This window comes from Aspergillus brunneoviolaceus, assembly GCF_003184695.1.
Source record: "Aspergillus brunneoviolaceus CBS 621.78 unplaced genomic scaffold BO95scaffold_106, whole genome shotgun sequence".
Lineage (NCBI taxonomy): Eukaryota > Fungi > Ascomycota > Eurotiomycetes > Eurotiales > Aspergillaceae > Aspergillus > Aspergillus brunneoviolaceus.
In genome coordinates, this window is record NW_020290836.1 from 14,551 (window position 1) to 25,466 (window position 10,916).

The window sequence follows — 10,916 nt, forward strand, 5'->3', positions numbered from 1 at the left end:
TTCTCCTGAATGCATGCATCCGCGAATAATCCCTATACTAGACAGACCTAGATTGCGCAAGCTAAGGCACACTAAACCCCCAAACCCTCCTGAACCCAAAACACCAGAGCACCATAATCCCTCCCAATAACAAACGCCCTTCTCCCCCCATATCAAGAGATTCCTATCGCTGCGACAACGCCACCCGTATTCGAGAATACAATGCGCCCCCCCCCCCCACCGATTATCTTATCCACAACCCCAGAGCTCCCAATTCTCAATCCCAATCTCCAATCCCCCATCAATAATAAGGTTCAGTCAATCATACCCCCACCCCGACGCCTCCATAAACCCGGCCGGCTTCCACTCCTGCCCCGGATACGCCGTACTAAACATCACGATCTCGGCCTCGTCATCCTCGTGCTTCCCGGCCCTCTCGCTCGGGGTTTCGGCCGGCTTCGCCACCTCCGTCGAGGGGCTGGGTTGTTCGGGATGTTGTTGCTCCTGCAGCCCCTGCGACCCCCTCCCCGACATCAGCGACTCACTCGACCCCGGTAACGCCGGGAGATCAACTTTCGTGCACGGCGGAGGTGGCGGGAGCAGGAGCGGGGACGGGGTCCTGCCACCTCCACCATCACCACTACCACCCCCGATGGTGTCCGTGTTCGTGTTCGTGTCCGTAGTAGATCCTCTTCGGCGGAGGAGGGGCCGGCCTTGGCCTGGGCCTGGGTTTAGGCCTGGGCCTGGGCTTGAACTGTGGGGGTGGGGGCTGGGGGTGAGGAGGGGTATCGTCGTAGTTCGCCAGGTGGTTACCCCTTGCCCTTGTCCATGCCCCACTACCGGAGATAACCTCTTCGATTTCGGCGATATCGAATCTGCTTCCTGTTCGGGTGCGGGCGCGGATCTAGAGCGCTGCTGCTGCTGCTGCTGCTGCTGCTGGAGTGATGGGCGCGGCGGAACGAGGATGCTGTTCTTGCCGATGCTGCGGAGGACTTCCCCTGTTATGCGGGCGGACCATGTTTCTGTGGATTCGGGGTGGAAGCCAGTGGTGGTGGTGGTGGTTGTGGTGGCTTGGATGGGGAGTTTGAGGATGGGGGTTGAGGTTGGGGTTGAGGTATTGTGCTGTTGCTGCTCGTGGGCGTGGGCGTGGGCGTCGTCTTCGCCGCCAGGGATGATCAGTTTCCAGGGCAGTTCTTGGTCGCCGGAGCGGCTGGTGCGTGGGCGTGTGCGGAAGGTGCCTAGGTTGTGGGCGGGGTCGGTGAGGTCCATGGGCTGGTTTCTTTGTGGATGGGGATTGAAGAGAGGGGGGGGGGGTTGTGGTGAGGTCTTGGTTTTGAATTTGGTTATGGTTATGGTCTGAGGTGGGGTTGGGGGGTGGGTAGAGTAGGGGAGGTGAAGGGAGGGTTTGGCGTGAATCTGCGGTCCGGGATAGTGGTAAGTGATTGCTGCGGCTGACTTTGTTCTGGTGAGGACATGGATATGGATATGGCTGGGTCGGAGGTGGAGTGGGAGTGCGCCCGGCGGGAAGAGAATCCGGGGTAAGGAAATCCGGGGTAGGCCGAGGGCCGGAGGTGGATCACGATCGCTCTTATTCTGGCTGCACTTTTTCGAGATTGTGCTCTGCCACTGCTGCGGGTGATGATAGAGAAGGAGTATGGTCGGGGTGTCGAAGTCGTGACATTTTTGGTATGTCTTTGGCGGTGGTGGGGTGGATGCTATGGGGGCAAGCAATTATATTGAATGGTTGTGGGTTGATGCACGCTTGCTGGATAGTGTATCATTTACTCGATGGTGAGTCGAGTGCTTTGGTGCTTTAGGAGTAGAGGGGTATGATGTACTCATTATAGATCATGTTAATTGATTGAAGTGATTTTTATATAGACTAGGCTATGATGTGGATTGATTAGTGCTGTTTACCTGCACTTGACCGTTAGATGAACCGTACAGTTGATGGTCTGTTCTGCATGAGTGCTGTGGGATATACTGCCAAGATGCGAGTCCTATGACATGAACCAGCATCATTGGTCTAGTGGTAGAATTCATCGTTGCCATCGATGAGGCCCGTGTTCGATTCACGGATGATGCAATGCTTATCTTTTTGCTTACCTTTCCTATTTCTACACCTGTGGTAATTTAATACTTCTACGGACATCCCAGCAACACAACCTTACATTACATATTGTTTTTGCATGTCGATTCCAGATTGATAGCTAAACCCAGTACAGTCTCAAAGCCAACCCTACGATTTCGACACCACACAAATCGCAATCCCCGCCAACACCAACGCCATCCCCACCCACGTCTCCCGAGCGATCACCTTCCGCTCCACGTACCACTCGCCCAACACCGTAAACAGGAACGCGCTCGAATTGGCCAACGGCACCGTGAGGGAGAGTTCTATGCACCGGAAAACGGAGTCAGTGATTATTCGGAATCCCCTAATCCCTCATTCGTTTGCTAGGGCGGAACATACCATGCTTCCCCACCAACAGAAAGAACCAAATACTCCCCGTCAGGTTCACCACCAACGGCACCGAGTACGCCGGCGTCCGGAGGAGGTTGACCACCGTCCAGAACACGGAGACGATTTTCGTCCGTAGCCAGGATTCTTGTGGTTGCGGATGATGCACTGAAGACTGCTGACGCATCCAGACGGGTTGTTGGGATGGCGGGGGTGGGGGGAGGTCGGTTTCGCTGGCGCTGTCGTTGTCGTGGCTATTGTTGCTGCTGTCGGGTGAAGGACGGTTGTGTTCGATTGGGTTCAGGGGCACGGTTTCGTCGTCGCTTTCGGGTGCATCACTGCCGTAGGTGTTTGAGGAGGTAGAAATAACAGTAGCAGGGTCGTGCTCGCCGTGCGACAGCCCGGTTCGCGCCTCCTGGCGCGCGTTGAAATCGGCGGCGGCGCGGCGGATGAAGGGGGTGGTGAAGCCCCAGGCGACGCCGACGAGGAGGAAGGAGAGGATGTAGTTGAGGACCGGGGGTTGGTCGGCCGGGGTATCGGCTGCTGGGAGTGGGGTTTCCATTTTGGATGGAGTCTGGGAGGTTGGTGTTGAATTGGGTGGTCAAGAGTTGGGATGTAGTCATTCATTCAGGTGAGATTTAGGGGGAGAGAGCTGGATTGATTGATTGATTGATTGATTGATTCCGATAAGATAACAAGCGGAGGGCTGGTTGCGGTGGCGGATGCGCATTGCGGAGACGTCGGAGAACTAACTATCAATGGTTCACATACGCTAGACACCTCATTTCCAAACTTTTTCTTTATCATCGGCTACCTAGCTTGAATTTATATCGTACAATCTGCTATGGTCATAACCGAGATCATCTGCTCCAAAAAGAGGCTTTTGCCACGAAAAGGCTCTCCTGCGGTTAGATAACTTGTAGTACAGTACGGTAAGACATCCACAGATGGCAGGGGCGACTGAGCGGTTGCGGGCAAATGAAGGCACGCCGAAGTCCACACATGAGCTCACATGAGCTCTCTTCTCTGTCATCTGTCATCTGTCCTCCACTTCCCAATGACGAAGCCAGGTTGTTTTCCTATGCAATGACTTGCGACATCCCTGTTGGTGCCTTCTGATCAGAACCGAGAGAGATTCCTGAGTGACACGGATGATAAGACTAGCCAATGGCTGCTTGAGTGGACCAAGCAGAGGTAACAAGGGTAACAGCACCGTCGAGAGATTGCTGTCTCGCCAGAAGAGCGTTTTGTTTCGGATCTGTCACGATTGGCGCTACAAAGCTGACATCTCCACTTGGTGGCTCTTAGAGCGGACTATAATCCCTGACCCCAGCATGGTTACGTCGAAACCATGATAGCTCCTCAACCAAAGCTCGCTAATTGCTGCAAGACGCCGTTTGAGGTCGACCGGCGCACAGATGACCAGACGCACTGCTCCGCATCGCAAATAATGATCGCTTGCCGATATGCATATAAACCCAGGCTAGCCCCCGGCACGCCTTCGAAAACAACGAAACCGTGGTCAACTCACAATGGTTCCATCTGCTACGATCGAAAATCTGGGAATACTCCTTATACTCTATTATGGCGGTTGGATACTCTATGCCAGGTGGCTCCATCCCTTGGCCATATTCCCCGGACCTCCTTTGGCCTCGGTTTCCCGACTATGGGTCGTCCTGCATGTTGCCCGTGGCAAGGCAGTGATTGAGCAGAAAGAGCTGCATCGCAAATACGGTATGCTAGCAGAGCACTACAGTCGATTGCCCGTACGATGATGCTGACATTCTCCAGGGCCTATTGTTCGTATAGCACCAAACGAGCTCATCATGAATGAAGCGCGATCCTTGAAGGCTATATACGGTGCTAACTCGGGGTCTCAAAAAGTGAGCATGCGGCTTTATCTGGCTCATTCCTCCAAGATATCAGATAACAGAACCCGTCTGACTATCTAGACCGACTTCTACTTGGCTTTCCGTCCGCCTTCGGGTAAGTCTCAGGTGGCACATTCGATCGCATGACGCTGACGCCCTTCTAGCACGATATCCAGACCATTTCTCAGCAACCGACGAACAGTTGCATGCCCGCAGGCGACGAATCGTGAGCCATGCCTACTCGATGTCGAATGTGCTCCAGGCAGAGAAGTACGTAGATAAGTGCACCGATGTTCTTCTCGAGCGCTTCGCGGAGCTCGCCCGACAAGGTGCGACGGTCGATTTCTTCCGGTGGGCTCGAATGTAAGTTCTCAAGCTAGAATCACGCAGCCCTCAAGCTCAAACTGTACGGCAGGTATGCATACGATGCAGTCGGGGAGTTTTACTTTGGTCGAATGTTTGGGTTCCTCCAGAACGGACACGACCACCTGGGCTACATAGCAGCCACCGACGTCCTGATTCCAGTCATGGCAATCGCTGGTGTCATGCCTTCGTATATACGTCCAATCTTCATGTCCGTTGGGCTCATGTTTGGCCGGATACGAAAAGCCTTCGGGGCGCTTGGCCACCTCACAAAAGCAGCCGATATGGTGGTAGAAGACCGCATGAGTGAAGCGAAGAAGGCAGAAGGACGTTCCGGTCATTCTGATATTCTCACGCGGATCTTCGATATTTATTACGATAAAGGCAAGTCCCTTGATTTTGAGGTGACGGATGTGAAAATGGAGGCTTGGGCTGCATTGTATGTCCTCGCCGTCGAACCCAGTGCGCATTGATCACTAATGAATGCGCAGCTTTGGTGGAAGCGACACTACGGCTATTACAATGGCGGCTACCATGTTCCACATTGTAAAAGATCGGCGGATCTATCAGACATTGCTCGAGGAGATCGATACGGCGACTGCCAAGGGAGAACTGGGGGCTTCGCATATTGCCTACAACGAGGCTGTGAAACTACCATTCCTTAGCGCATGTCTCAAAGAGGGCATGCGAGTCCATCCGACCACAGCGTTGACACTGCCCCGTCAAACAGCCAGCGAGGAAAGAATGGTATCTGGCTACAAGATTCCCGGTGGCACACGGATTGGTGCGAATGCTCCTATCGTGCAATCGGACCCATCTGTGTTTGGGGAGGATGCAGACGAGTTCTGTCCCGAGCGTTGGATGCGCCCGGGAGCTGATCGCCTAGGACAGTATATTCTGCATGTGAGGAACACTGTCAAGCGGTGAAATGGAATATGTGTACTAATTCTGGTGCAGTTCGGTGCAGGGTCTAGAACTTGTTTGGGAAAACATGTAAGCTCGCTTTACACTAAGGTATTCTACTGCGGTGACGTCGGTACTAATGCATTTTGAAGATGGCGATGTGCGAGTTGTACAAAGTCATACCACAGATCCTCCGGTCCTTCCATCTAGAGCTCGATTCGCCATCCGAGCCCTGCCTCGCAACCCAAGAATATTGGTTCAACAAGCCCACTGCTGTCCAGCTGAAGGTGCAGCGGCGAGAGATTGGACGACCAGATTAGATACTGTTGATAAACACCGTATGGCTACCCTCGTAACCAAGAAAACCAACCAACATGCTTGAGCAAAGATCCACTTCATGACTTCTGCGGGGTGCTGCCATCCCATGTAAACTTCCGGATATGTTCAACTTTGACGTCGTTGATCTCGAAGATCCTAACCCAGGGCCGATAAACCGGGACAATCGGAAGCTTAGGACGTCCCTCCCCACAGATCGAGTCCAGATCGATGCCAAAACACTCTAGATACGCACTGTTCAACTCGGGCGACCATTTCTTCTGTACGCTCCGTCAGCAAAGCTCACTTCATCTTCTTCGGGAATCCATACCTGAGCCCGACAGAGCCTGCCAAAGCTTCTAAGGAAGGACCTCGACTCCGCCCACGAGCGCAGCTTCGACCCACCATTCCCCAAAACCTGATCAAACCGATGGCCCTGCGCGCGCCACGCCGTGTAGACGCGGAACCCCTCGCGCCCCACCGCCACGACAAACGTGTGCGCGAACGAGGTATAGTCCAGATCGCGGTTCTTGATCTCGCCGCGATCGAGCATCTCCACGTCCACCAGATCGACCCCCAGCACCGTCACCGTGGCGACCTTGCCATCGATCGCGGCCTTCTTGGCCTGCGCGAACCGCCGCGACAGGTCCGCCGACCCCGTCTTCCAGATCTCCGCCATCGACGGCAAGCCCCCCATCTCCTGCGACTGCCACTTCAGCGCCGCCAGCGTCGCCCCCCGCTCCGCCGGGCTCGCCAGCACCAGCACCAGCGTCGCCGCCACGTAGCTGAGATGCCAGATCGACGGGCGCGGGCGCAGGCGCGCGGGTTTCAGGCCTCGGTGCGGTGGGTAGGCCGACGCGCGCAGGCGCAGGTCGACGGTTGTCTCGCCACGCAGCACGGCCACCCGCAGCGCTGTGATTCGGTGCGAGGCGGCTTGGATGCCCTCTGCGAAGAAGGTGTGGAGTTCCGAGTCTAGGACTTCCAGTGCGGTGGTCGGGTTGGGGAGTGGCGGGTTGGGGTTTCGTGCGGTGAGCGCGGCGCGCGTCGCTTCGGAGGGGGATGGTTTGGGTGTGGCTGTCTTGGTGGGGTCGTTGTCGTTGTCGTTGTCGTTGTGCTGTTTGGTGGGCTTGGGGAGTTGGGGCTTGGGCTTGGACTGCTTGGGTGCATGTGTGGATCTGTGGGTGTCGGGCTTTAGACTCGATACAGTAGGTAAAATGTTGTGTTGTGTTGTGTTGTGTTGTGTTGTGGTGTTTGCCTTACCTCGATCCTGTAGCCTTGCCTTCTTCGTCGCCTTTCTCTTCGGGGTGAGGGTGCGGGTGGGGCATGGTGATCGAGCGAAAACTAGTCTACACGACCGGCTTCTGAGACTCCGGATACCGTTACCAGCGAGTGTAGTTGACAAGAAGAAAGCGAAGCAGCTATGTAGGCGAGGGACGAGGTGGTGTTGGTGTTGTTGTGAGAGAGAGGGAGGTTGGTGGGAAAGGAACAAAGAAGTTTCACCAGAGAAGAAGAAGGGGGATATGTTATGAACAGACGTCGCAGACGTGTTATGTGCTGTGCAGTGAATATTCTCGGTGTAGCTTACACTATTGAAGTGAAGGTTGATCACGATCCAGGTTCTGGTGATGATACTGGAGGATTGGTTTGTTGGCCGGTGGCCGGGTGGGTGAATATCTCAATCTCATCTCCCAGAGGTGTTGATCTGAGTCCCTCCCTACTGTGAATGGATTGTCTACCTGAAGAGCGGGATGATGGGATCGTTACTGTTATCACATGTTATCTTTTCTTCTACGCAATGAGGGGTCTTGAGATCCGAGTTTTCTGGTCCTTCTCTGAATGTCTCTGCTGGTATGGGAGGAGGGTTCGCCAACTGATCTTCTGGATATACTTGTGTTCGTCGGCAATGGCTCGACACATTGAAACAATGTATGCGGAGTACCTCTATTCTCTACAAGGCTATAACCTGAAGGAGTCTACGCGATGTTAGCAGATGAGGATATGAGGATGAAGAGAGATATCCAAGTCAATACAGTGAGAGGCATGCGAAGATTACCACTACGCTGCGCTTGAATCTGGAATATCATTTGCACACCCCTTCCCATGGCCCATACTGCCATATCTTAATTAAGTGTCGGTTTAATATACAATGGTGAATAAGAGAAAATTGCAGGACAGAGTGTATCAAATGCTCTGCGAATACCGAACGCAGGTATCATAGCTCACAAACAACCAGCGTGGAATATCCTCCTGCTCTGCAGGCACTAACTACAGCACCTCATAACAACTCGCTGCGGAAATGGAAAATCAAGACACTGGCAGCACTGTACGCGATCGCAATGATATTCTCGAACGCGGCGGCGCCCTCCAAGTTGGTGTACTGGGGTGGCAGCCGGAGCAGCTTCTGAGCCCCCGCGAGGATCCATTCATTGTCCTCCAGGGTCAACCTCGGTTGAGGGTCTTCTAAGCTGGTCAGGAGCTCGACTCCCGTGTGTACTAACGTGTGGAGATCCTTCTTCGTAGTGACACTTCTGGACGCAGTGGATTTGTTTAGGTCGACCGCGAGCACGCACGTCTTGTTCGTAATATCCCACAATCTCGCGTCGGGGCCGCTCCGCGAGACCAAGAACTTTTCATCCTCGGTGAAACACAAGGCAGCAAGATTGACTGGTGGTTCCTCGGCCGGATCATTCTCCTCATTCGCGAGATCGATGCAATATTGTAATTTGGGATCAGGGAGTAGACTTTGTAGAACCTCCCAAAGTTCGAACTCGCGCATCGCGTCACGAGTGTGTCCCAGATCACCCAGACATCTGCCTGTAACGGTATCCCAGATGTATAGCTGTAAATCAACGGACAAGACTGCTAGCAAGCGTCCATGTGGCGAGAAGCGAACGTCACGGAGATTTCTCGTTCGAATGACGGTAGGGGGATCCATAACCTCGCCCGCCTTGAGATCCCAGAGTCTGACCGATACGCGGGCACAAGTAGCTAGCATACTTCCATCTGGAGAGAGGGCCACCCCAGCACATTCTGCCACCCCCATGTTTGTAGTCTGGCAGCAGCGACCAGTCTCGATGTCCCAGAGTTGGATCTGGCCATACGACACCGATGCGAGGAATCTCCCATCCTTCGATATATCGAGTGCTTGACCGTCTGACGACAAGCCATATTTCGGTGCACTTTGGACTTTCAGAACCCGGAGAAGGTTAGTTGTTGTCGGCTGCCAGAGTTGGAGTATGCCATCATCTGAGATTACTGCCAAGATATTGCCATCGTTGGAGAGAGCAGATTTGAACAACGCTGACTAGTGCCGATTTTGTATTACCTGTAAACACTGGGCCTTGTAGGTGTCCCACATATAGATAGCTCCATCAACCGTTGTTGAGGCCAGGACTGAACCGTCTTTCGATGCCACGGCATGTATGATCTCACTTTCGTGGCCAGTAAGCCGTCGGATGCAGCAGCCGGAAAGCACGTCCCAAACTTGTATCGTACGTGAGTCAACCATCAGTGCCAGCAACTCTCCAACTTCCGACAGAGCAACTGCCCCAAATATACCGATTTCAGCGGGGATGCTCGATTCCTGCAAGCATTCCCCAGTCCAAGGATCTCGTTGTTGGATGTGATGGTCACGATTTGTTCCGCCACCTGACACTACCACTAATCTCTCTTCCTCTCTCAAGAACCCAACAAACACCGCTAGGTCTGGCAAGTCAATGGCCTGCAGAAGCTCCCCCGTCACGGGGTCCCATACTTCCACTATCTTGCTCGCTCCTCTAATTGCGGCCGATGCTAAGATCTTTCCGCAAGGGGAAAAAGCCAAAGCGCGACTTGACCACACACGACCGCTCAGGCTCTGCAGTAAAAGGCTCCAGTTTGCAGAGATCGATGGCATCCGATGCATCCAGTGCAATGCTTCCTTCTTAAAGAGAAGCCTGACTGTGCTCTGTGCTGGCACAAATACAAGCCCACTCAAGTATATTTGTAAGGGATATGGTTCGATTGTATATCGGCTAGATAACGTAAATCGCTTCGCGTCATGGATATATGCGTCGACACTGGGGTTCTTGGTATCACTTAGCTCCGCTTGTCAGAATGTGAGGCAGCAACACCTACAATCGTCATGGATTCCAGGGAGGCGACGGCACGAACTCCATCGGAAAGTCTCATCCAAATAAGAGCCTCTAGCCAATGTAAAAGATTTTTTCGGAGGAAGAGATCAATGGAGTCGTTCTTATGTATCTTGGCACCGCTCTGTTGTAGGTGGTGGACCCAGTAAAGGCATGCATAGCGCACGCCAGCTGGTAGCCACTGCTCCAATTGGCTCCGGCTAACATCGGTCACAGCAACAGCAGGGTTATCCAAGCCGAAGATCCCCTGTCCAGGTGGGGAACACGCCCATGATTGGGATATGATGTTCACACAGCACCCAGCCAAGGTGAGATGCGTCTGCCTCGTGTCTACATGAAATGCTTGCTCGGTACATCTCACTTCATCCAATATGAATTCACGCAACGTGGGATGGTGAAGTCGAAGGGGCAGATGATCATCTTCAGGAAGATCGACAATCGCGCTCAAGTGCCTGAGGTTAAGATGAATATCAAGGTTACTGATAGTTTTGTACTCTGGGCGTTTGACGCCAGATGACCGGGGTTCGGATTGGTACAAGGCGCCTAGTCCAACTACCGGAAGTGGAGAAACGAGCACAGCCATTGTTCCTAAGATAAGTCGAACGATGCTATAGATGAACACTTTTTTTTCAGTCGTGTGTCGCTCTGAGACGGTACTCCAAAGGACGGTGAGATAAATCTTGTCTAGCTCCGACTTTGGGTCGTCAATGGAAATGCTATCGTTGAGGAGGTGACTCAGTCGCTGGCGGGAGAAACGGCTGTCTGAACCGACAAAGTTGCATGCAGTCGCGGCCCATATGAAGAGACCACCGGATTTCTGAGTCAGAAGCTCAGTTGTGTCTGATCCAGGCCAGTCTTCACCTTGGTGATGATTTTTTCGCAATGATTTTGAAC

General features: G+C 53.5%; 5 protein-coding genes and 1 non-coding gene across 6 annotated transcripts; 2 read left to right on the forward strand and 4 right to left on the reverse strand.

Annotated features, from left to right (window-relative positions):
- Positions 1 to 235: 235 nt before the first annotated feature.
- BO95DRAFT_518865 (uncharacterized protein) lies at positions 236 to 1,248 on the reverse strand (the record flags this gene model as incomplete). Its single annotated transcript, XM_025591992.1, has 1 exon — positions 236 to 1,248. The coding sequence occupies one exon, from the start codon at positions 1,246 to 1,248 to the stop codon at positions 298 to 300; it is 951 nt and encodes a 316-aa protein (XP_025436764.1). The 3' UTR covers positions 236 to 297.
- Positions 1,249 to 1,994: 746 nt separating this feature from the next.
- Positions 1,995 to 2,065, forward strand: BO95DRAFT_t301. The gene has a single exon. It is a non-coding gene; the product is annotated as a tRNA-Gly (tRNA).
- Positions 2,066 to 2,166: 101 nt separating this feature from the next.
- BO95DRAFT_425164 (uncharacterized protein) lies at positions 2,167 to 3,190 on the reverse strand. Its single transcript, XM_025584704.1, has 2 exons — positions 2,453 to 3,190; positions 2,167 to 2,376 (listed from the first exon to the last, which is right to left on the reverse strand). Exons 1-2 carry the CDS (start codon positions 3,000 to 3,002, stop codon positions 2,219 to 2,221), a joined length of 708 nt encoding a protein of 235 aa, XP_025436765.1. The 5' UTR covers positions 3,003 to 3,190; the 3' UTR covers positions 2,167 to 2,218.
- A 738-nt stretch (positions 3,191 to 3,928) lies between these two features.
- Positions 3,929 to 5,944, forward strand: BO95DRAFT_425167 (cytochrome P450). The gene is made up of 7 exons (XM_025584705.1): positions 3,929 to 4,174; positions 4,232 to 4,313; positions 4,438 to 4,674; positions 4,727 to 5,113; positions 5,166 to 5,577; positions 5,632 to 5,667; positions 5,730 to 5,944. Exons 1-7 carry the CDS (start codon positions 3,973 to 3,975, stop codon positions 5,895 to 5,897), a joined length of 1,524 nt encoding a protein of 507 aa, XP_025436766.1. The 5' UTR covers positions 3,929 to 3,972; the 3' UTR covers positions 5,898 to 5,944.
- On the reverse strand, positions 5,707 to 7,517 carry BO95DRAFT_518868 (uncharacterized protein). Its single transcript, XM_025591993.1, has 3 exons — positions 7,153 to 7,517; positions 6,224 to 7,067; positions 5,707 to 6,173 (listed from the first exon to the last, which is right to left on the reverse strand). Exons 1-3 carry the CDS (start codon positions 7,215 to 7,217, stop codon positions 5,973 to 5,975), a joined length of 1,110 nt encoding a protein of 369 aa, XP_025436767.1. The 5' UTR covers positions 7,218 to 7,517; the 3' UTR covers positions 5,707 to 5,972.
- A 650-nt stretch (positions 7,518 to 8,167) lies between these two features.
- On the reverse strand, positions 8,168 to 10,605 carry BO95DRAFT_436834 (WD40 repeat domain-containing protein; the record flags this gene model as incomplete). The annotated part of the gene is made up of 3 exons (XM_025585250.1): positions 8,168 to 9,112; positions 9,218 to 9,973; positions 10,009 to 10,605. 3 exons carry the CDS (start codon positions 10,603 to 10,605, stop codon positions 8,168 to 8,170), a joined length of 2,298 nt encoding a protein of 765 aa, XP_025436768.1.
- Positions 10,606 to 10,916: the final 311 nt, after the last annotated feature.